Raw genomic sequence first — 26,119 nt, 5'->3', positions numbered from 1 at the left:
ATTTGCATTGCTTTTTGAAAGAGCTCAAACCGTCAGACTTCAGGGAAGGTTCCAACATGTTCCAATAGTTTACGGGAAGGGCTTTAGTTCTGGTTAATTATTTACCAATATCTGTGTTGAAAAGGCCAGCATCCAGAGAAATAACAACCTCATCATCACTGAAATAACACAAAAAACCCGAAATATATCTTTTTAACAAGCCTGTCAAAACAAAATGTATTTTTCACTTATGGATTTAATCAGTGATGAAGTGCATGGTTGAGAGTATGAGTCCATTCTCTCAATACAGGAGGTGTGAGTGTATGTGTGTGTCAGTCTAATGGACATTGTCCTCTGAAGAGAACAGTCAGTTGTAAGGTCCTCAGTCACATGGTCTTAGAAGCAGTGTCTGGCTGAATATATTTTTGGGAGTTTCACAGGGGAGCAGTCACTTCACCTGGACACTGCATGCACCATGGGGAGTTCAGATCTCCTCCCACCTCTCCTGCTGCTTCTGTCCCTCTGCTGCTCATGTCTGGGCCAAAACACGTAAGTCTTCTGCCCTAGGGGCTTGACACACTACTTAGCCGACCTGAATCTCTGCTGGCTCGGATGTTTTCCTTTCACATAGTCCTTTCTAGCTCTGTTTTCTTTCCTAGCTCTGTTTCTAGCTCTGTTAATGTTAATGTTAATGTTAATGTTAATGTTAATTTTATTTATAATGCGCCCCCCATCCAACTTTTACATCGGCCCGGGGCGCAGCCCGGGTAAAGGAACAGATAAAGACAAAGACAAGGAACACAGAAAGCAATCAGACACAGACGACTTAAACGTAAATCTCAGGCATACAATTCACAACAAATAGGGAGTAGACTTAGGGAATATCATTTAGGAAGAGGTGGGTTTTTAACTTGGCTCTAAAGGAGTCCAGAGTGGGGGCAAACTTGATGGCAGAAGGGAGCGCGTTCCACAGGGTCGGTGCTATCACCGCAAAGGCACGGTCACCCTTCCTCTTGAGGTTGGTACGTGGGACCCTCAGGCTGAGTTGGGCGTCGGACCTGAGCCTGGGACTGGGCCTTGAGGAGGTAGACTGGTCCAGGAGGTCTTTGATGTAGGGTGGGGCGAGACTGTTGAGAGCTTTAAAAACAAAGGTGCAGATTTTGAACTTCACTCTCTTCTTCACTGGGAGCCAGTGAAGGGAGATGAGGACAGGGGAGATGTGGTCCCTCATTTTGGTGCCTGACACCAGCCTGGCAGCGGCATTTTGGACTAGCTGCAGGCGGTAGATGGTCTTATCAGGAAGTCCAGCATAGAGTGAGTTGCAGTAGTCGAGCCTAGATGAGATTAGCATGAGGACGACCCTCCTCAGGTCGCTGGGGGTGAGGAAGGACTTGATCTTGGCTATGATGCGTAGTTGGTAGAAACATGCCTTCACGACGGAGCTCACTTGTCGGTCAAGGTTAAGCTCGGAGTCAAAGATGACACCGAGGTTCTTGACATGTGGTCTGACAAGGGTGGACAGGCTTCCCATGTTGGTGCTGAGCTGAGTGATGGCGGTGGTGTTGCCGATGAGGAGGATTTCCCCCTTGCTCTCATTCAGCTGTAGGAAGCTCTGGGCCATCCACTCCTTCACATCGCGGAGGCAGTCCATCAGGCGCTTCAGATCGGCGGGGTCGTCAGTGTTGATTGACAGGTAGAGCTGGGTGTCGTCCGCATAGCAGCCGCATATGTTCCCGCTACATCTTATCTTAGATCGGTTTAGCTCTATAGTAAAAAAATAGGGCCTGGACGTTGTGTTGTGGCTACACACACCGCGCCAGGGGCCTCATTTATAAAAAATAAAAAAAATAAGTACTTGAACGTCATCTTTGATTTGCACTTAAGCACATTTTTCTAAACAGACGTAAGCATGATTTATAAAACGGGCTGCGCTTGTTTAAAATTGCTTACTTACTAAAGTCTATAAATACCAAATACTTCAAATTGAACGCAGGTGAATGAGCTTTGTATTTACGCCCTGTGATACCGGCTCAATTATAGCGGCTGAATTGATAGGATTTTATCATATGGGGACAATTTTAGCATCCCCACAGCGTCAGTGACTTCAGTGTCAGTGACTTGGTAAAAATGACATTGCATGTGTGCGTGCCCCCTCACCCACAGTATTTTACTCAATATGCGCAAAACTTAATGTTGAAATAGCAGTAATAGCCTACCACATTCATTGATAAAATGACATAAGGGATGGAAAGGGGGGATGGCAGTTTTAGAAGGGAGATGATTTTGACTGTTTTTATTTCAGGGGGGATGCCATCCCCCCTCAACTTGAGTGCTGATGGCAACTAACCAGGCAAATGCTTATACTGTAATAATATAATAGTCTTATTCTTATCAGGTGACATTGAAAACATGGCTGCTCACTCCCTTTGCGAACCCCCAGACACCGGAGGAAAATCCAGTATAATTTAGCGCATGGCCGGGCAAGGTCCGTTGTGGAGCGCACTATTAGGCATGTTGAAGGGTAGGCCTAGATGGCGTTGCCTTGAGGAATATAAAGGAAGACTGAAATACAATCATTAACATCAGTTCCCTTTAAATCTTGAATTAAACTCATTTTCTTGCCTGATAACAACATTGTTAATTTTATTACGAGCCTCAGCCACGTTCACTTCGCATGAATTACAGTAGGCAGTGCGGCTCACATGCCTGTAATAACTCCGCATAACCAGTAGGTAATGTGCGTACGTAAAGTCAATACCTGACATAGAGCTACGATCGTTTCCACGGTCAAATCGACTCACGTTGAAATTGTATAAATCACTACTTTTACGTGGTTTTCTACGTACGACACGGGTAAGATCAAATTTGATCCAAAGTACTTTCTATAAATGAGGCCCCTGGATGTGGTCATGTAAAAGATCGTACTCATCATAGACGGTACACTACACTGTATTGGAGGGTGCTCGAATCACCCCGAATCCTTATATTAATAAATGTGAATGGATGGACACCATTCTTCCTAATGTGGGGAAATGTTTTGCAGATTCTCTGCCAAAATAGTGTTTTTGGGGCTTGATTTCACTATAAAGGTTTTTAAGGTGGACTGATTTGGGGGGTGTAATCTGTGGGTGGTGTGTCACGGAGTTGCACTACCTTGTTGTTGCAGCTTTATGATGGTAGCCCCAAACATCCTTCGGGTTGGCAGTCAGGAGAACATTTTATACCTGGAGAGCGACATGCAAGGACAGGTGACCATAAGTGTGAGACGTTATCTTGAAAGATCGACGCTATATGAAGCAAAAGAAACACTTGTCGGGAACCAGGCCCTGCATAAAATAAAGGTAAATATTTTTTAATTTCTCAAACATTTCATACAATTCTCTGACACTTCTCTGACATGATGTGCTGTGCCTCTCTCTCTCTCTCTCTCTCTCTCTCTCTCTCTCTCTCTCTCTCTCTCTCTCTCTCTCTCTCTTCGCAGCTTAATCCAAACGATTTCAGTGACAATGTAAAGGGTAATCGGTTTGTGGTTGTACAAGCACAAATCAGTGGCCAAGTGCTGGAGACAGTTGTTTTGTTGTCCTTCCAGTCTGGATACATCTTCCTACAAACAGATAAACCCATCTATAACCCTGGAGAAGATCGTAAGTGAGCAAAGATACCAAACCTACTGTATATCTAGTGCACCACATTCAGCATGCTCCATCTATTGATATCAAAATACTTCATACTTCATACAAGTCTTGTTATAAGCATGTATTACTGCATCATTGTATCAGTTATTCAGTTATGAAGAGGCCTATATAATAATAATAATAATAATAATAATAATAATAATAATAATAATAATAACTTTTATTTGTATAGCACTTTTCCTGCAAACGTTGCAGCTCAAAGTGCTTTAATCATTATATAATCATAATTTACTTATTTAGTCATTTAAAGGCAATATTAAAAGGATGGGTTTTTAGTCTTGACTTGAAAATATTTGCTGAGATTGCAACCCTAATGTAAACTGGCAGTGCATTCCACAATTTGGGTGCATAAAATGAGAATGCAGCCTCTCTATCTCTTCTTTTGTACGTACACAGAGAAAGCCAGCATCAGAAGATCTGAGAGCTCTGTGTGTTATATGTGTCTATATGTTAGACTATCACAATTAGTGATAAATAAGTCACAAAATGAAAAAAATAAGTAATCTTATTTTGCCCTTTTCAGTAAAGTACAGGGTATTTGTCACAAACCTTGAGGCAAAGGCAATGGATGGAGTTATTAGTGTCACTTTAAAGGTAAGAATCGTATAATTAGCATTAGGACAGCCGTGTCTATTTCACCTACTCTTAGACCCCCTCTTTAGAATTGAAATCTGCTACCCAAAAATCACTAGTCATGAAAGGAGGGTCCTGAAATTAACCCTAACCCTAACCCCACCATGGCCGTTGTAGTGTTAAGCAATACATTGAAGTTTAATGTCATATTCTGTTTTTTTGTTCATTCATCATCATTAAAATGTTTATTTCATTCTCTGCTCTGTAACAGAACTCTGATGGCATTTTAATCTCACAGACCCCAATGGGTCTAAAAGTCATGTCTGGACACCATACCGGCACATTTACACTCCCAGATATAGTCAAGTAAGATGAATCGCTCTATATTTATCCCAGGTGTGTGTGTGTGTGTGTGTGTGTGTGTGTGTGTGTGTGTCTGTGCGCGCGCATGGGTGCATGCGTGCGTGCGTCTGTGCGTGCGCAAAGGGGTTACACAGCCTTAGCACACTTCATTCTTATCTATTATATTACGTATCTTTTAATGTTTTCTTGTGTTCTATGTTCAACAGGGACGGAACGTGGACCCTGGAGGCGGAACTACAGGGTGAAACTAACAAGGTCTTCAACACCACATTTGATGTGAAGAAGCATGGTGAGACAATAAAAAATCTCATTACAGTAATCTCACTCAGCTGCTTCTTTGATGATCTTTGTCTTAACACACTATGTCATTTGACTGTTGTTATTGTTGTGTCTAGTGTTGCCAACATTTGAGGTGTCCCTAAAATCAAATAAGAGGTTTTTCCATGTTGAAGACACAGAGCTTACAGTGGATATAGATGTCAAGTGAGTTTTTCCACGTTATTTAATAAAACAACAGATGCAAAATCATTGCTCATTAGATGTTATGAGATGAAATTATACCACAGATGGAAAAGTTGTTTATTTGCTATGACCCCTGTCACCTCTCTAACTAACACAGGATCTCGTATGAGCAACTGCCAAACACAGTAACCATAATGATAATCAAATGGACATAATTAAATATTTTTTCCCCCCACACACATTGTTCTCTCAGGTACTTCGCTGCTCATGACGCTGCAGTCGAAGGCTATGCTTATGTCACCTTTGGATATGTGGAAGACAAAAGCCGCATCCAGTTCACCACCTCAATACAAAGACTTACATTACAGGTAAGAGGGTTTTATGTTTATTTGAAGCCTCTTCTAAACTGCCTATGAACATAAAAAGGTTGCAACACTGATATAAAAGAGAAACACTTAAATCAATTGAATTTGTGATCAAATATAATTGATGGAAATTGTTTAGACAGAATACTGCTGTATTGCCAATGTACTAGGCCTTGCCCTTAGAGGCAGGTTGTGGAAATGTCCTGAGTACTGTTGCTGTATTGTTGCTGGGCAAGACGGGATTCCAAGGTTGGAAGTAGACGGTGGGAAACAGTGCTTGTGACACCTGTTATTGACACAGTATGTTCCAACCGTAAACATCACTAAAGTTAGCAAGAGAAAGCTAGCTAATGTTAATGTCAACAAGACAACTGTTGGCCGCCCGTGAAATGATGGTAATGTTATTGTTAGTGTCCACCATGTTTACAGTGTAGTTTGTAAAGACTTTTAATTGACCGTTAATTAACAGATTTCTAGAGCTTATTTATGAGTGCACCCCTCATTTATATTCTATTATTTTTGTTTTTATTTATGTTCAAATGTTATGTTCAGATATTATACACTGTGTTCAGAGACTCGAGATAACATGTATAACAATACAGCTGTGTTGACGGTGAAAACCTGTGTAGGCCTACTTTTTTTTCCACACAGAAAATAGATCAAGAATCGATAAGGGAATTGATAAAGAATTGAACCGATAAGCAGAATCGATAATTGATATCGATAATATCAGTATCAACAATAACCTCTCCAATCAAATAAATTCCCTAATAATGCATCATGTCACAAAGCAAATGTCATCTCAAACTGGTTTCATGAACATGACAATGAGTGCAGAGTTCTTCAGTGGCCTTCCCATTCACTGGTTGTGATACCACCTGTTATAGGAGCACAGTCTAATACTGAGCTACTGAGATGCTAACCCGTGGACTGTCCGGTTGACGCGCCGTGCGTTCTAGTTTAAGTGTTGCTGCTTGTTATACAGGATCCGTAGTCGTTGATTTGCAGTATAGTCAACATGTATTGCTTGAATATGTGCCATCAATTGCTTACTCACATGTACAGAAATAACAATAAACAAACTCAGCGCCAAAAGCGGTCAAACCTATTTGCCCTTCCTGGGTCAACACCTGACAATAACAACAAAGGTGCTACCTTGTATACCTGCCTCAGGTATTGTGACAGCGCCACCCCATGCCCCACACAGTGATATACATGTACGTATCACAGGACCATATCTGGCTCCTACACCACCTTTGGGATGTGGTAGATTGGGAGATTTACAGCTTGAAAGTGCACCTGAAAGATCTGCAGGAATTACGTTTACATTTTACATTACATTGTTGGCATTTAGCAGACACCTTTATCCAAAGCGACTTCAAAGCGATCATCTATCCATCAGTCATCGCAAGAAAAGTAATCTCTGCTCGGGCCAGGAACCACTGGCAATGATACAATCATGTTATCATGGCCCATAATATTAATATTAATATTGTGGAATCAATGCCCAGAAGAATTGAGGCTGTTTTGAGAGCAAAGGGAGGACCTAACTTATATTAGTTTAGTGTTCCTAATAAAGTGTTCGGTGAGTGTATATTGTGATTCAAAACCTTTGTCTCATCTTTGCTAAAACACTACAGTGGAGGATTTCCACAACAAATTCCAATTCAGTAATTCATAAAAGGTCATTAATTGTCAATACATAAAAACAATCGGTGTATACTTTATGCTCCAATAATCAGCAAACCAACTCTATGTCTTCTTAATTAATGTTGGAATTTGGAGTTGAATTGGAGTTTCAAAACACTTCCTGAATCGATGGAATTGAAAAGGAATTCGCCCCAACCCTGATTGACATTTAACATCTTGTTGATTTTATTTTAGAATGGGAGAGCCACAGCTAAACTGACTACAGCTGACATTGAAACAACAAAAAACGTCCGTGCTATTCTTGGACGCTCCATCTATGCAAGAGCTACTGTCTTCACCAGCACAGGTGGGTAAATACTGTACATGGATGTACACACACCCATATGTAATATTCATGACATATTAATATGTTTAATTATCAATATCATTTAAGTTACATTTTATGTCAGGCACAGGTTGGGTCATCTTAATAACAATGCCTAGCAGGAGGTCCTTGATGGACGCCTGTAGTTGCCATGGTAACAGTGTGACAGTTGGTTTTAGTGATCCGATAGAGGACGGTTGAAAGACATACGATAAAGAGTTGAAGACGTTGCTCCGTGGTCCTGCAATTTATATAAAGTATAAATATTTCACCATATACACTCACACACGCACATGCACACGCACGCACGCACACACACACACACACACACACACACACACACACACACACACACACACACACACACACACACATACACACATACACACTATCACTCACACACACAGAAAAAGCATAATGCACCAAAAGTGTCCAAAACATCTTTTTACACCTTCAACTGCATTAATGAAGGCGGTTACAAAGGGTGTGCTTAGGTGTTTTAGTGGTTTGCCTTGTCACAGAGTTATTAATAAGATTAACCTTATACTCTCCTTGTCTCTGTCTGTGTCTCTAGGCAGTGATATCGTCACAGGAGAGCTCACAGGCATCAAAGTGGTTGAATCTCCGTACATCATTCAGTTCACCCAATCTTCCATGTATTTCAAACCAGGCATGCCATTCAGTCTTTATGTGAGTCCTATGGTGGCACAGTACACAGGTCAATATTAATACTTACAGGATGCTTAAGTTGGTTAGCTGAGCAGTGATGAGTATATGAACAAGTAAATTCTCAAATCTCAAATAACTAATATAACCACCCCCCCCCTCCCCCTCTCTCTCTCTCCCCCTCTCTCTCTCTCTCTCTCTCTCTCTCTCTCTCACTCTGTCTCTCCTCCCCCCTTTCTCTCTCTCTCTCTCTCTCTCTCTCTCTCTCTCTCTCTCTCTCTCTCACTCTGTCTCTCCTCCCCCCTTTCTCTCTCTCCCTCTCTCTCTCTAGGTGTACTTGACAGACACCTCTGGGTCCCCTGTGGAGGGCATTGACATTGAGCATGGCAACCTGAAACAGAAGACAGATGGATATGGAATAGTTGTTATCGTCATCAACACTGTACAAACCGACCTAAGTAAACAAGTAGAAGTAAAAACAGCTGATCTTAATTTGAAACCCAGTCACCAGGCAGTGAAGGTGATCACACTTAAAGTATTTGAGACAAAGAGAATCAAAGAGTACCTCCACCTTTCTGTCAACAAACGTGTTATTAAAAAGGATGAAGGTCTCAGAGTTACCCTCCACACCCGGCAAGAAGACCAGAAGAACCTTTTCCGAGACGGTTTCATTTCATACATGGTAAAACAATGATTCATTATCATTCTTTTGCATATCTTAACAGCCTATGGGTGAAAAGTATGGGTTGTACATGTTCTCTTACATGTTCTTGAGCCTGGCTGGAGTGCTGTACCAGATTTGCAGGGTTTGCACTTTAGAGACTATATTCCTTTGTTTCCATTACAGTTTTTTTACAGTCTCTAAGTCGCAGTGTTCAATACTGAAGTCACAGAGTCACAACTCTTCATACAGTCTGCATTACTAACATGCATGTTGGCCAATCACTTCATTCATGTCTCAAAAGAAGCTCGTTTAACCATACACTGGCAACAATGTTCACTCAGAAAACATACACAGTCATTCATAACATTCTGACTTACAAAATACTAACAAGAGGTAGCATTACATAGTTTGAATGATTTTCACAAGAATGAATATTTCATTATAAAAATGGTTTGATTTATATAATATATATATATATAATCATAGACAGAATAGTTGACTGTACAACTGTAAAGCAACAAGAATTAATCAGAAATACCGTAATTTGCTTCTATCCTTTAGTGTATTTATGTTTTTCAGTATCTTTGCAGAAAGTAAGTTACGGTACATTTACTTCAAAGTACACTACATTTACTTGTGTAAAATGAAAAGTGGAAAATAAAGTGGAAGATGCAAAGCTCAAACAAAAAAGAAAAACAGAAATTCCAGGGCTACAATACAATAGCAATCACAAAACATTTCTCACTCCTGAGGGTTTTCGTCCACCCTCTGGTCTGCATCTGGTCACATCTAATGTCTTCCCTGGCAATGAATTTAGTCTATTTCATTTCATTGTATATATTCTGCAAATATTTTCTAGACATTTCAATATGATTGCTGCAAATAGTGAAAATTGCTCATCCGTTATCAGACTTTGCTGAGGTGCTGGAACTATCAATATATAGAGTATCAACAGAGTGCAAAATAACAGCATCTGCACACTCAAACACTGTGCAAAAAAACTGTTTATTGCAACCTTTCGGTATATAGAAATATGATTACTGTAAACATGCACCAAATCATTTTGAATGTGTTCTTCACAGTTTTGAACACAGTATGTTACGTAACATTGGAAACATTTTTTGTAAATACATAGTGTTTTGTAGGTGGGGGAGCTTGAATGAGAGAAGTGTTATGGATTTTGGAGAACGTGGTCATTGAATGCATTCTGTATGAAAGCAGCAATGCACAAATCACAGAGTCAGAGTCACAGTTTGGTCCACATGGACTTCTGCTTCGCTGACTGTATGAAGAGTTGTGACTCTGTGACTTCAGTATTGAACACTGCGACTTAGCGACCGTAAAAAAACTGTAATATATGTGCTCAGTGTAACCCTCCTCTCCTCCCATTGTAAATGTTTTATCAGGTGGTCAGCAAAGGGAAAATTATCGAGGTTGGTAGATGGCTGACAGGCCGTAATCAGCTCATCGAAAAGACCTTGAGAGTATCTCCAGACATGCTGCCCTCCTTCCGCCTGCTATCTTTCTACACGATGCCAGGTCAGATTAAGGAGGTTGTAGCTGATTCCATATGGGTGGATGTGGAAGACGAGTGTATGGGAAAGGTAACCCTGGATCCCGTGGCTTTATACATTTAGACAATTATTATTAAAAGTGTTTTCTCAGGACCGTGTGCTAACCTTCAACCTTCTTAATGCTCTTTACATCTGTTCATGTCTGATTTTCAGCTCGAATTGTCAATAGAGAAAGGTAATACGCGCCAAGTATACAAACCAAAGGAAGAGTTTACTGTGGTGGTAAACGGTGACCCAGGTGCCCAAGTTGGCCTGGTGGTTGTCGACAAGGCTGCATATGCGCTGAGCAAAGAGGGAATTCTCACCCAGAACAAGGTATTCTGCAGGTTGAGAAGAGCAGAAGTACCACAATTATGTATGTACAATTGTGGTACTTAAAACCTTTATTTGACTTAATAACAGCTTTTGCGTATAAGACCTTTATTTTTACTTGACCTCCCTTTAACTTAACTCTCCTCTACTTTGCTTTAAGTTTTGACATCCCCTGTCTCTCTCTGTCCCTCTTTCAGATCTGGGATGAGGTGGAGAGGGGTGACATAGGTTGCACAAGGGGAGGAGGGAAAAACAATATGGCTATCTTCTCGGATGCTGGCCTCCTTTTCACGTCCAATCTCGAAAAAACACCACCTAGACAGAGTATGAGCTACGCAGACTAAATGATATTCTGTTACACATAGTATTGAATCAACAATGTACTACAGTCATTTAGAGTGATGAGTAGACATGTAAGCTTGGGATGATATAAATCAATTGTGACAGGGTCTGGTGAAAAAGTTCTCAAGTTGGGCAAGTTTTTCAGTTTTTTTCCAGATTATGAAACTGCAGATTGTAAGCTTTCAAATGATGTGTCATGCATTGAAATCAGTTGAATCAATCATTGAACACAAATAGTTGAAGAAGATATGCTTATTTGAATGTTGGTACAGCTCAAATCAAATACCGGAGAAAGTCGCTCTGAATCACACACGCATAACAGCTGCTAGAAGCTAGTAGCTAAAAAGTAACATCACTATGAACATCTAACCGCATGTTTAGCACATCACAACATGCTGATAGGACATCAACATTCTAAAAACACATAACTACACATAATTGGATGATCACACAGATCACACATGTCCTAAAACATAAGTTTGTTTACAATCCATGTATCATTTACCCAGTAGCCTATGGTAGACGATACAGTGAATCCAATTCCAAGTATTTAGTGATCCTTAAACTGGTGTTTGTTATATCAAATGGTCACTTCAACACTTAAACTTTCATAAAATGCAAACAAATGGAAAACACATTTAAAAAAATAATAATCTTGTTGGTCATTTGCGCGACCTTTTCACCAGATCGTGTCACAATTATGGATAGAGAATCAAAACCCTGTAGATTCATCATCATACCTCTCATAATATATATATTTTCTGTAATCAAGATTAGGCCGTTGTTACTTTATTACATTCAGTTTCTTTGGAAATGCCTCTTAGGTGTCAGCTGTAATGTAGAGACACCTAGAAGGAAGCGACGCGCAGAGTCTTTACAGCAGGCCAAAGAGGAACTTGGTAAGTGAGCATGGGCTAAAAGAAGACAGAAAATCTCTTATTCACAGAACACGTGTTTTGTGTTTGTGTTAAGTTACAGTATTTTTACTGTGGTGTGATGTTTTTCCCAAAGCAAAGAGGTATGCGGAGGGTACTCTGAAGAAGCGATGCTGTCGTGATGGTTTGATGAACTTTCCTTTGGATTACTCGTGTGAGAAGCGGTCCACTTTCATCACCGAGGGACAGACGTGTGTGGATACCTTCCTACGCTGCTGTCGAGGGATCCAGGAAGATAAGGAGCGCTTCAGCACCACAGAACTGCTCCTTGCTCGCTGTAAGGGCATTCTCTCAGTTTGCATTCACTCTTCCACCCCCCTCTCTCGCATTCTCTGTCACACATACTGTATACAGCACATGTTATACTGTACTAGCTGTGTGATGAAGTCATATCTGGTCTTTCCCTTTTTCTTGAAGCTGATGAGGAAACATACATAGAGGAAGACATCTATCCCCGCTCCAAATTTGCAGTCAGCTGGATGTGGTCCACCATAACACTGAGTGGCAAGACCAATGATCTAGGGTAATAAAACAATGTTTTTAATAATGGGCCATTGTCAACTTCTAACAAGGGAATCTTGTAGATATTCCCAATCCAAGCAATCTTCATTCACAGGCATATGCATCTGTCATAGTTGCTATCAAGATACTGTATGATGCATCTACTCATAATGGGCTTGTAGTCTGGCTTTCCTTGAGAGCTTTTGAGTAACTTTCCTCTGTATCATGCTGATCCCACTAAAGCTACACCTTATATCTCAGATTACATGTGGACATTGACATTACTCTCACATTCTGGCTGACTTGTATCTATTTCTATCAGCTTTGTTAAATTTACAAAGGATAAAGATGTTCTGCAAGACTCCATCACATCGTGGCTGGTTCTGGGTACCAGCACCTCAAACACCAGAGGTAGGTGACTCCAATTGCCTCCTGTCTTTAGTGACCATCATCAAATACCTGTTGCCTAATGTTTTTATCTATAGTATATGCCATTTAGCAGCTCTTTTGTCACCTAAAGTGATTTACATACATTGTGTGTTAATATGATTGCAGTGGGAATGGAAACCACCAGCATGTGTGCTCCATGTTCCATGCTCCATGCTCCATGTTCCCTGCTCCATGCTTAACCAGCAGTTCTTCCCTTTGCAGGAGTGTGTGTCGCAAAGCCTGTGGAAATGATCGTTGAAAAGAAGTTCTCTGTGGACCTACGCATGCCCTACGCTGTTGTGAGCAGAGAGCGAGTGGAGATCAAAGTAGTTATAAACAACTATATAGACGAAGATATTAATGAGGTAAACATCTTAAACTCAACTCTAGACAATGTATTAATGTAAAAACCTATGAATCCGTAGGTGGTCATTGATTGTCTTTCTCCCCCCTTCAGCTCATTATGACAGTGACGGGTAGTGAAGATCTCTGCCTCCCAAAGAGCGAAAAAGGAACATATAAACTGAGAGGCCTAGCTGTGGACAGGAATAGTCAGAAAGTATTATACGTCACAGTCATTCCTAAAAGGCCAGGCGAACACCATATCACTGTTAAGGTCTACAACTTTGATGGAGCCAAGGACGGTGTCGAGAAATCTCTCCGGGTTGTGGTGAGGCTCAGACAGCCCACAGGCTGCACATCGCCCATTCTCACAGTTTGGTTAAGCATGCATAAAGTACGTCTGTAACATATCTTTCTCTTTCTCTTTCTCTCTCTCTCTCCTCTCTCTCTCTCTCCCTTTCTTTCTATGTGTTCTCATATTGCAGCCTGCAGGAGTGGAGGAATCCATATTAAAGAAAGTGATTTTGGAGCCTTCTGATAACATTTTTAATGGTGAGGTAGTAGACCCTCTTGGGTAACAACATGGCTAATTGTTTGTTGTAGAGCTATCTGGGACCTTGGCCTAAAAACACAACACATACTGAATTACTTTACTGTTGACATGATTTTTGTTGGTTGTTTGTGTTTTTGTTGCTCATTTCACAGGGAGGCAGATGGATGATGTTACAATCGATCTGCCGAACATGCTTCCAGACTTTAAGCCAACTAGTACCATCACACTACAAGGTAAACCTCAAGTCTCTACTTATCAACTTGTGTCTATGGGGAAGCATGATGTAATATGCATGTGAAAAATATCTAAGTGCCAAAGACCTTTTTTCATGCTTTTGGCAGTTTACAGTGATGTGAGATTCATGAAAATGCCACTCTGAAAATCAACAGTAGCTTAATACCCATTCAAACTAAAATCTTCTCTGACTACTAGGGGACCGCCTGCTAAACACGGTGTGGAACTCTATTGGTGGTGCTGTCCTCAAAAATCTTATTAGAATGCCAGGAGGCTGTGTAGAGCAGAACCTGGCTGCGATGACTCCCACGATCATTGCTGTACACTACATGGACAATGCCAATGCCTGGGAAGAGGTGGGGGTAGACAAGAGGGTGGAGGCTCTTAAATTAGCCCTGAGAGGTAAATTCAAAGAATCGACTGATTCATCGGCGCTTTCTGTATCTTCCCATTATCTCAAATAATCAAGCCTAAAACTGAAAATAACTGCAAATTGTCTGTTGTATATCTTTGTTATATGTTTAGGGCTTTCATTATTCACAGACTATCTTGGGGTTCACAGAACATTGTCAGAAATCATAGGATTATTCTTATTAAATGCTAGGCCTACACTAAAGTAATCTCGGAACCAATTCTGAGAACAAGGAAGTGAAAATGGATGATGGGAAGATGTCCACAAAGACTTCGTCCCCCTAATGTTTTTTCTGAAGCACTCATTGAAGATACTGTTTTTACAATCTGACTTTCACAGAATGAGAAAACGAAGTTAGCTGTAGATGTTTTCGATCTTGTAATTTTGCTGTTGAGCAGTTTTGCCTGATAATTCTGGTTGAAATCACCGGCTCAATTTCGAGCATCACGTTGATAGAATCCCCTTACCCCAATTCAATACCGTTGTCAGATTCACGTATGGAGAGAATTTACCTATATCTTTTTAGGTCTTATTGAAAGATACGCAGACCTCAATATCTCACTCTCCTCCTCTGTTATATCTGGTTCTATTTCTCGTCATCTTGCCTAATAACATCCTAAACAAATTCCAATACGTCCAGAACTCTGCTGCCTGTCTGCTCACCTCCACTCGCCGCCGTGACCACATCACCCCTGTCCTCCAAAACCTACACTTGCTCCCAGTCAAATACAGGATCCAATTCAAAATCCTACTCACCACTTACAAAGCCATCAACAATCTGGCCCCCTCCTACCTTGCCGACCTCGTCCCCCTCCACATCCCTCCCGTTGCCTCAGGTCTGACGACCAAACCACCCTCAAGACCACCAGGACCAAGCTCCGGACCTGGGGTGATGGGGCCTTTTCAGCCACAGCCCCGTCCCTCTGGAATGCCCTCCCCAACCACATCAGACAGGCCAACACTCTCCCAACATTTAAACAGGCCCTCAAAACCCACCACTTCAAGCTCGCCATCACCAGTTAACCCTCTCCCCCTCCCCTTCCCATGTGTCCCCAGCACTACCTTAATAAGGCCCCTATACTTTCTTTTATTTACCTTTTGTTTCTTTTCATTACTACTACTCGATCTTTTCAGTTTAAAAGCCTCTTTGAGTGTCTAGAAAAGCGCTACATAAGTCTAATGTATTATTATTATTATTATTATTATTATTATTATTATTATTATTATCTTTCCTTCCTCAGGCTACCACAACCACCTTGTTTACAGAAGATCTGATGATACATATCCTACCTATCAGATAAAAAACAGGCCAAGCACATGGTCAGTGCAGTAACATAATCAGACATGATATTAAGTATGTATCTGTACGGAGGTATGCAATTCTTAACACTGTCTCTGTCTTTTGTCCCCAGGGTGACAGCATACACTGCCAAGGTGTTTGCCATGATGTATGAGTTTGAGAACGGTGTGGACATTGACAGAGTGTGCAAACCTTTAAATTTCCTCATCGGAAAACAGAACAGTGAAGGAAATTTCCAGGAGTTAGCTGCAATCTCAAGCCAGTGGCTTGCGGTAAGATTGTCTTCTATTCAAATGTATGCCCACTTTAAGACATAAAACAAGAAGCAAATGACAGTCAAAAGTGTATGGTTATTCATTTTGAATTGCAGTATTTCTAACTCTTGACACAGTGTTCTTGCTCTCCTTATCCATAGGGCCAGCTTTCAAATGTTGGGGGAATTGATCTTACTGCTTTTGTTCTGATAGCCATGGACGAGGCTTATGGGATCTGTAAGGATGGAGTCGAGGTAAAATTAATGTCAGTGATTTTGATACAACGTTATGTAGCGTTTGGGTTTATTTTGACATTTTCAATAAAAAACATCCTTACCTCGTGTTACTGTTAGTATATTGCTACCCTGGTCTAATGTCCCTAATTTTCTTGTCATTCCTCACCTGCATCTGTCACTTGCAGGATCTGCATGGGGCCATGCAGAAGGCCGCGGAGCAAATAAATAAGAAACTTCCCTCTCAGTCCAGTCCCTACACTGTGGCTATATCCTCCTATGCCCTGGCACGGTTTAACAAAGGATCTGAAATCGATCATGAAACGATCATGAAATCTAACCTTATTAAACACTTAGAGAGGACTAGGACAGGTAATTCGTGAATGTGATAAAACAATCGCCAGCTTTAATTCATTTTCATTTCCTATCTATCTGCATGTCTGAATTTCTGTCTACATACAGGTTTAGTTACCTGTAGCACTGCAGTACATGTTTACCAGGCCTGTACCCCCTGTAATTGACTCTCCTCAGAAGGCACCCATTGGGGAGGAACTGATGACAAAGGAGTGGAGGCTACAGGATATGCACTTTTGGCCCTTGTGACACTTGGTGAGCTTCAGAAGGCAAAGCCTGTCAGTGACTGGCTTGTGGACAGGGGCAGCAGAACTGGATCGTTTGGAAACACGCAGGTAACAACATTATGTTAACCCAAAACCACGCACAGGAAATCAAAACTAATCTGTATTTTTAACTAGTTTCTCTCCTTTTTTCTCCCCTTCACGGCAACCCCCCCCCCCCCCCCCCCCCCCTTCCCTGTGGATCTCTCCAGTGCACCATAGTAGTATTCCAGGCCCTTGCTCTGTACCGACAAAAGAGCCCCCCCCCCCCCAGCAATGATATAAGTGTGAGCCTTTCTCTCACCAGTCCTGTCCGCACAGACAAAAGCAGCAAACTCACCTGGAAGTTAGACCAGAATTCCAACTTCCTGTCACGATCAGAAAGGGTGAGTTACATTGAATTATTGCACCATTATTATGTTTTACTCTCAAAACATGCAAAGATAGTTTTGTTGCACACCAGTAGTTTTATTAATTATGCTCATGACTGTTGCAGATACCGCAGTTGACGAAATTCTCTTATGAGGCGAAGGGGACAGGGAGAGCAACATTGCTGGTGTGTGAGCCTTCCACATATCAGCTTCAAGTTGTGTACATTTTTGTACACAGGCGTGCTGAGTTCAGTTCATGTGGTACTGATTATGATGTTAACCCTAGCCCTGTCGTATTGATTATGTTAGTTTTCTCCCATTTATTGCAATGCTTATATGTCAGAGAAATGTGAGTGAACTCTGTCACCCTCTTCATTATCCTGATCTCTCTAGGTCCTGTCAAAATACTATCGCATGATCCTAGAGGAGAAGTTAGTCTGCAATGGATTTAAGATGGACGCTAAAATTGAAAAGCTTGGTATGTTTCAACTGTTTTTGAAGAACTGTTTTTAAAGAATCACTTTGCTTTTGTCCTCCTCTCTTAATTGCTCTTTGACAATATCAATTGATTTCATGAGATACCTATCAATATAGATTAGTGGCCCCGTCAAATAAACAAACAACAGACGATAGGATGACTCATCTAATTTCATAGATTATTGTCATGGAAATGCAAAAAATGCCAAAATCACATCTTTCCTTTCAACAGATTCCTTACATTAGCCAATGTACAAAACATGGTCAATGGGCTTTAGATCACAGTTGCTAGTACATCTATTTAGATGTATTCTTAATACATATTTTTTCTATATGGTCAGTGCATTAAGTTTTTTGCAGGACACATTTGCAGGAAAAGTGCTATACAAATAAAAAGTTATTATTATTATTATCATTAAGGGTGCATCTTTTTATGTGTTTCAGATAAAAAAGATAAAAAGGGCCCTGCTGGTGTTATTGGTGTTTACCAACTGACAGTCTGTGTGCGGTGAGAATTTAGAGGAAGGGTGCACTTCTGTGCATGCATAAAAATATGAACATGATACTGTAGAGGTATTTGTGACTGATATATGGGTGTTGGTGGACAGTGTGGTAACAGATTCTCTCTCTCTCTCTCATTCTAGTCCGCTACAAGAGACTGACAAAAGGATGACCATTCTGGATATATCTCTTCCCTCTGGTTTTGTGCCTGACTACAATGATCTTCAGCAGGTAATTGATGTATATCCTGTGTGTATCATTTTATCTTCAACCAAAGATATATATAAACCTCAGACTTCTATTACTAGACTGTCATATTGGCTCCTCCCAGTTGATTTCAATGGAAAATGAATGGAATCCTTCTCAAGAGCGCATGCAGGAAGTGTGACCTTCCTGGGCGTCGCCAGAGGGGTATATTAGAATTGTAATATATTAGAATTCTAATATAATATTTATTATACATATAATATATACCACTCTGGGTGTTGTATATATTATGGCTTTGCTACGGAGGCCTGGGGTGGCCACAAAGAGAAAAAAGAAAAAATATATAAATTACTCTTTGTATGTCCAATACCTTCTTTCTTTATAGCAGCATTGCACTTGTTGTTCATGAAGCGGATGTTTCACAGAGCTATGACATCATATGTCAGGGAATGTCAGTAAATTTGAGTAAAATACACATAGATAATATATACGTATGTATATAATATCTATGAAAAAACAGACTTTGCTTATCCCGTGCGAATGTGCCACACAAAACACAGACGTCTTCTAAATTACATGAGGTCCCCAGATAATACTAATCCTGTGTGATTACAGGAAAAAGTAGTTCATTTTTGCCAATGACAGGATTACATTGAGAACGTTATTAAAATATTTCTGCAAGGCATGAAACTTAATGTACATCATCTTTTCATTTTGTCACAGTTTCCTCATCATAAAATGTTTCGTAATAGTTGTTGTTGACAAAATGTACCATCTTAATGGTTGTGACCCTGTATAAAATACACTTTAAATGAATGCACTTGAAATGTGTTACAATATTCAAGGGAGCAAAATGTATTCATTTTCATTTTAAGTATCTAAATATGTGCATGTCAAATGTACAGTTTCTCTGAATTTCTTCTTCTTCTAGATGATGACTCGCACGGACAGTCTGATTAGCTACTATGAACTGGACAAGGAGCTCTCTCAGCAAGGATCTCTCATTATTCACATATACGAAGTGAGTCACTGGACAACAGTGTTCATGTACTGGATGTCACTGGAATCATATACTACTAGACCTTAGAATTTATGTCATTCCTTTCCCAGAATCCTTATTATTGTTTATTGACCATTCACACATTCAGAAATGCATAAGTGTGATCTTGTATGAGTACAACTAAACTAGGAGCCTTTAACAAGACTGACGTCTTTTGCTAAATGTTTTATTTTCAAAGGACTTAAAAGGAGGACACCCAAAGATGTAACAATAGATATATCGTAAAGTTGGTTATCTAAAATTCCTTCCTTCTCCTTTTCAGATTTCTGGTGAAAGTGATCATTGTGTGCCAGTGACTCTGTATCAAGAATTTGATGTGAAACTCCTACAGCCTGCTTTCCTAAAGGTGTACTCCTATTACAATCCAGGTATGGACTAAACCAAGTAAGGTCTCATATAAAAGGAAAAACAGTGGCATTATTAGTATAGAATAGATAGTAGAATAGCTTTTAGTATAGACCCATTCATCAGGACAAAGCTGTGTTGAGGAGGACAATTATCAAGATTATTATTTTTTTTTTCTGTCTTCTGTCTTTGCATCACCTGCCAATCATGTCAGTTTCAAGTTTTATTCTTACATCACATTACACAAGAGTAAAATTAAGGGCCAAATTTCACTGGCCACATCAAACTCGCATTACCTCAGCGGCGTGTGTGACTTTCATTTCGCCGTCAATGTTAACAGGTTAGAGCAGCCATACATCGTGACAGAGAATGCCAGCCTAATGACATTGGAAGAGCCTTGTCTTTTGCATGGCATCAGTTTGAACAGATTATGGTTGGGGTGGCTGTGGTCTTTGATGATCCTCCGGGCTCTGCTGACACACCGTTTGTTGTATATATCCTGAACTTCAATCTCTAGTTTAAACTAAACTAAACTAAGCTAAACTAAACTACTGTATCGAACCTGTATGAGGCCCGTTGGCAGCTCCCCCAAGGGAGGGAAACTCTTTTGGGGTTGTGTTTAGCGTGGCCGGTTGGTATGCGGGAGATCGGGGTTTGAGACCCGCATGGGGCGAGTTACTCTCCCAGTCCTGTTCGCTACACTATTGACAATCTCTCTGTGTGCACATGCGTACTGGCTGAGATTACTTCAACACACAAAAAAGTGGGTAAAAGAACGGCTGCATTCATTCGGTACACATGCGTACCGTACCGAAGGAACGGTACCAGGGCTGGACTGGCCATCTGGCATACCGGGCATTTGCCCGGTGGGCCGCGGCAGTTTTGGGCCGAGCCGACCGGCAAAATCAAAAAATAAAAAAAAGTTTTTTTTTTTTTTTTTTTAGCAGCCGGCCCGGCCGAAAGCTACCATCGAACGGCCCATAAATCGAAAGCTGCCATTGGACGGCCCATACATCAGGGACAGCGGCCCATTGGTCAATTTTCTATACAGACACTGGGCTGGCCCAATCAACAGAGAGAAGGGGGGGGGGGGGGTCAGGGGTCACGCACGCACGCAGCACCAGACCTCCGTCTCAGTTTCGCGGTAGTTTTGGGCCAAAATAAATTTAGTTAGCCTGGATAGTTACTAGATAGATACTGAGAGAGATGGAGCGCAAAAGCACACTAAAACCGAAGGGAGGCTGGGAAAAACTTAGGGAGAAAAACAAAAAGAAACTCGAGGCAGATGCTGCCAAATGTGTAAACATTAGGGACATGTTTGCTGCACCCTCAAGTTTACCACAGCAGCAACAGCAACAGGTTGAAGAGGAGGCTGGCAGGGAGGAGCGGGAGCAGGGTACAGATACAGAGGTTTAGGGTTAGGGTTAGGGTTGAAGAGGAGGCTGGCAGGGAGGAGCGGGAGCAGGGTACAGATACAGAGGATAGAGAGGATACAGAAGAAGCGGGGCCGAGTCAGCCTGTAACCGTTGACCCGGTAAGGAAAATATAGGTAACTGTTAGGGGTGTAACGGATCGCCCCCCACGGTTCGGCACGCATGTGTACCGCGGATCAATTGCCAAATGTAACCAAGTAATAATATTACTTAATATTAGTTAATATCCCTTGTAAATCACAATGTAGAGTTGCCATGAAAAGATAGACGCGACAGTTGCGTGCTTTGTTTTACTCTAAAGCGCAATGATAGGTTGATAATGGAGAAAAAAAATCTAGAACAACAAGGCTGCGTTCGTAAATTCGCTCTGGAATCTGATCACTGAGTACACTGGTCTACTTGCACTGGTACCATTGCTTACTGTATGTAGTCGTCTTTGTAGTGGTTTGGGGGAATACTACAGTTTGTCATATGACTGTACAGCACAGTATATAAGACGAGTATATAAGGCAAGTATTTTTGTGCTGGTGGGTGTGGTCCGACCGATTGGGGTGGGCCTGTCTGGGCCAAAAATGCCAGGGCCTAATTTTTGTCCCAGTCCAGCCCTGAACGGTACTGACATTTTTCAGTATGAATACGTGTACCGTTATACCCCGGAGTGGAGAGCTGTGGCAATGGCGTCATAGGTGGATCTGTTTTGCCGATAGGCAAATTGGTGAGGGTCCAGGGGTTGTGATAGCATGCTGCAGATCTGGGCCTTGACATGCCTCTCAAAGCATTTGTTCACGATGGGAGTGAGAGCAACTGGGCGCCAGTCATTTAGGCACGATAGCTTGTTCTTTTTCGGCACAGGAACAATGATGAAATGACTTGAAGCAGGAGGAGACTATTCCTGTGGAGAGGGAGAGGTTGAATATGTCCGAGGTTGAATATGACCAGCCAGCTGCACCGCGCACATTTTGATCTCCTGGCCCAGCTGCTTTGCGGATGTTGACACGCCTGAAGCACTGGCTGTCATCAAGCTTTATTTTGATTGGTGTACCATTTAGATTCCACCAAGTTATACAGTCCTACAACAGTTCTTGGAGCGTAACTATGTTCAGACAAACATTTGCAAATAATTCTGTCTTTCTTTAACAACAGGGGAAACACTGAAATAAGTAAACGATTTAAATGGACTTGAAATTACATCATAGCCTTTCATAAGAGGTAGCATATAATGAAAAATAAAATAAAATGTTTATCTCTGTGTTTCAGACCAGTCCTGTACCCAGTCCTATGAACCATTTCTGAACACGCCAGAGGTGGACACTATCTGCAACAAGGATGGGTGTGCGTGCATTGACCGTAAGACACATGCTTCATACTTCTTCAACTGTGCTCATACTGGTGGATACTTTTTGGCTCCTGCTGCTACAGTTTTAAACTGTTCAATAAGTTTTAATTTCGGCATCTAATATGAATCATATTGATGTTTGGCCATTTGTCAGTCATAACTGATTTAGAACAGCCCTGGTTCATCCACTTAGCAGGAATTGAAAGTACATCCATGATGTTGTATCTGACATTTCTTGCTCCTTTTTATGTTGCCTATTGGAAAGCAGAGAGTCTCTGCATACTGTACATGTTATTGTGCTAAGCTTTCAGTCAAGAGTTCAAGAGTTTCCAGTATTGCTTCGCTACTGTCGTGTGCCGTGCGGCAGATCATTCAAGTCTCTATGTAGCCGGTTTGCTAATCCTCTTCAACATTGCACAACTCTGTTATTTACTGCCCCGACATTGATCAATCTCAACCTTCATTCTGTCCAACAGAAGATTGTCCATCCCTAAAGACTGGGTCCTTGACTAAAGAGGATCGCGTTTGGGAGGCCTGCGCGGGGACTAACCCTGGTGAAAATAACATTTATTATGATTCTCTTCTGTCTTAAAAACCCACCAACCACTTGATGACTTTGCTTGTGGCACATACCTGTATAAATTATTACAATGATTAGCCTTTAAGGAGCAACAGAGGTAGCTACATTGAAAAACCCACTGAGATTCACTTCCTTTCTACCTGCAGTTTACAAAATCAAAGTGGAAAGTCTAGAAAGCGGGAGCGCTCAGACCACTTATAAAATGGAGATTCAACATGTCTATAAAGAAGGTAAATAAAACCTTCTTCCAAAAATGCATATGTTTAGCCTACATTTAAAGGAAATGTAGAAAGAGACAGATAATGCCTCTAATGCTCATGCTGTCTTCCAGGGGATGATTCAAATGTGCAACCTGGGCAAAAGGTAGATTTCTATGCTCATCGCAGCTGCCAGAAGTCTCTGGGTTTGCGCAAAGGGCAGGAGTTAATGATTATCAACAATCCAAAAGACTTAATTAAGGCTGATGACAACAGGTACGTCAGTGTCACAGACATTTGAGTCCCGCAATGTGCAATCTCTCTCATTTATTGTTCTACAAGTCATGGAATTACTGCTATTACTACTACAAATGTGTTTGTTACATATGTTACAATTCATGTCAAATTAATTATTTGGTTGATTTATCTGACTTATTAATTTGTGTTATTTATTCCCCCCCAAGGTATTCCTATGTTATATCAGGAGAGACCTGGTTAGAGGACTTTTCTGTATCTGGGGGAGAACAGAAGACGTTTCTGGATGAGATGGAGACTTCTGGCTGCAGTACTTAAGTTTTGGGAGCTGAATGGGATCCAATGTGTTATGCACCCCTCTGTGGATGATCCAGACAGTTAACATGATAAATATGTGTCTATAGGGATTTTTCTTTTAAGAACAAATGAATGAATCAAATAAAACATCCAACTGAAATGACTTCAACATTCAAGAATGTATTGGTTTACATTTCTGTTTAAAGTGTAATTGTGCATATTAAACATGCCTCAATATTCCCAGATATGTCTAGGCTAGAGGGTAGGAGGAATGATTGGGGCCCGTTTTATTTTTAGCTTCTTCTTTTTGACCCATGCTGTGTGTCGTCACTTCTGGGTCCACACACAAGTTCAGTGTTCAACGAATGCTTAAAGAAAAATCACAGATTGCAATGGATTCGGTGAGTAATCCCCACTACTACCTAGTAGTGTAGAGTAGTGGGGATTACTCTCCGAATTCATTGCATTGCAATATTTTGTCTTGACTAGCGAGTGTGTCATTGATTTTCAACAACAGTGACATTTATTTACATTTTTCTGAATAAAAGCCTGAACATTTTGATTGGTTGCCCACTTGTTCCTGTTTTCACCAGCTGTCACATATAAATTACAGGTCAACAAGAAAGTAACAGCAATGCCAGGATCTTTCAGGATTTTCAGAAGTTTACGCTGAAGTGAAGTGGAAATATAAATGCATATTAACCCCTCAAAAAAAGTTTGGAAACGTTATTTCAGTCGATTCTTCCTCCCCTTTAATAATACCAATTGGTATTGTATTTTATATTGTTGGAAAGCCTGATTAGTCACCTTTACAACGAGGTACAACTTGTAAGGATCATGCATTCAGGGAATGAGTTACACAGCTAAACATGTGGGTAGCGGCCCAACATTTTGCCAAAATCCCCTGCAATATTCTTCTGTTGGTATTCACTCTCGTTTTGAGCTTCAAGTGCTGGCAGGTGTATGTCAGTCACAGGTGTGTGAATGGCACCTAATTGACAGGAATTATATTCTGGGGCCAGTGGCAATCCCATATCTCCAGAATCTGGGACCTAACTCCATCCTCCAGGATAACAACACTCGCCCCCACAGAGCCAGGATCATCAGAGTACCTCCAGTATTTGGGAGTGGAGAGGATGGAATGGCCTGCCGTGAGTCCAGACCTCAACCAAATTGAACACTTGTGGGATCAGCTTGGCCTGCTGTACGTGCCAGAGTGACCAACGCAACCATGTTGGCTGACTTTCGGCAAATCCTGGTTGAGGAATGACCAGCATGAGGAGGAGGTGCTAAGTTGTTGTGACTGCGTATGGATCTTCCACACGCTACTGAGGTCCCTGACAGTGTAAAATGAATAAAGTGTAAAAATGGCCAATATGTGTTGTTTTTTCCTTATTACTGTGGGAGAGTGGAATCATCCAATCCACCAAGCAACTCAAAACGAGAGTGAATACCAGCAGAAGAATATAGGGGATTTTGGCAAATATTTTTGGGCCGCTATCCACATGTTTAGCTGTGTTGCTCATTCCACGAATGCATGATCCTTACAAGTTGTACCTCACTGTAAAGGTGACTAATCAGGCTTTCCAACAATATAAAATACAATACCAATAGGTTTTATAAAAAAATATTTTTTGAGGAGTTTATATATACATTTATATACCTCAGCTCCGCATTCAAAACATCATCCGACCTCTTCTACAGGACAGGCTGTCCCAGCTTAGCGTGCCTGAGCCCACCTGTAGGTGGATCACTGACTTCCTGACAAACAGGAAGCAGCATGTGAGGCTGGACACGCTTGTCTCGGGGCTCCAGACCATCAGCACTGGAACCCCACAATGCTGTGTGCTCTCTCCTGTACTCTTCTCCCTCTACACTAACAGTTGCACCTCTAGCCCTTCTATCAAACTCCTGAAGTTCGCGGATGACACAACCCTCATTGAATTAATCTCCAATGGGGACGAGTCCGCCTACAGAAAGGAAGTTGACAGCCTGGCTTCCTGGTGCAGCCAGAGCAACCTGGAGAAACTGTAGAGATTTACATTAAACATTTTGGCATTGAGCAGACGCCTTATTCCAAAGCGACTTACAATCGATACATACTAAGCAAGTGGATCATCAATTCACCAGTTGTAGCGGGAAGAGTAATCTAGCTCAGGCCAGGGGCCATTGGCAGTCGTCATGATAGAAGAACTTTTTTGTAGCCTGAAGAGATGGGTCTTTAGTCTCAGACGAAAGATG

At 41.3% G+C, this 26,119-nt stretch overlaps 1 protein-coding gene across 1 annotated transcript; it reads left to right on the top strand.

Moving 5' to 3' along the window:
- The first annotated feature begins 367 nt into the window (after nt 1-367).
- On the top strand, nt 368-24,692 carry LOC308169686 (venom factor-like). The gene is made up of 40 exons (XM_080544406.1): nt 368-528; nt 3,146-3,320; nt 3,461-3,623; nt 4,198-4,268; nt 4,519-4,613; nt 4,817-4,899; nt 5,006-5,093; nt 5,326-5,440; nt 7,322-7,433; nt 8,026-8,141; nt 8,449-8,799; nt 10,188-10,385; nt 10,509-10,670; nt 10,865-10,991; nt 11,834-11,908; nt 12,021-12,221; nt 12,362-12,467; nt 12,768-12,856; nt 13,097-13,239; nt 13,332-13,544; nt 13,702-13,768; nt 13,922-14,002; nt 14,202-14,405; nt 15,657-15,735; nt 15,828-15,987; nt 16,131-16,223; nt 16,391-16,574; nt 16,734-16,891; nt 17,032-17,205; nt 17,316-17,375; nt 17,584-17,668; nt 18,112-18,175; nt 18,312-18,399; nt 19,307-19,396; nt 19,698-19,803; nt 22,471-22,560; nt 23,026-23,103; nt 23,276-23,359; nt 23,461-23,602; nt 23,791-24,692. The coding sequence occupies exons 1-40, from the start codon at nt 455-457 to the stop codon at nt 23,897-23,899; spliced, it is 4,953 nt and encodes a 1,650-aa protein (XP_080400532.1). The 5' UTR covers nt 368-454; the 3' UTR covers nt 23,900-24,692.
- Nucleotides 24,693-26,119: the final 1,427 nt, after the last annotated feature.

This window comes from Nansenia antarctica (assembly GCF_963989245.1).
Source record: "Nansenia antarctica genome assembly, chromosome: 13".
Lineage (NCBI taxonomy): Eukaryota > Metazoa > Chordata > Actinopteri > Argentiniformes > Microstomatidae > Nansenia > Nansenia antarctica.
The sequence above is the reverse complement of the archived record's forward strand: the minus strand, read 5'-3'. Positions and strand labels throughout refer to the sequence as shown.

Excerpts from the sequence above, each read along its gene's own strand:
- LOC308169686 (XM_080544406.1), top strand. The coding sequence starts at position 455 with ATGGGGAGTTCAGATCTCCTCCCACCTCTCCTGCTGCTTCTGTCCCTC. Across the intron at positions 12,468-12,767 it reads GGCAAGACCAATGATCTAGG|CTTTGTTAAATTTACAAAGG; the intron begins GTAATAAAACAA and ends TATTTCTATCAG. Across the intron at positions 23,104-23,275 it reads CTGCGCGGGGACTAACCCTG|TTTACAAAATCAAAGTGGAA; the intron begins GTGAAAATAACA and ends TTCTACCTGCAG.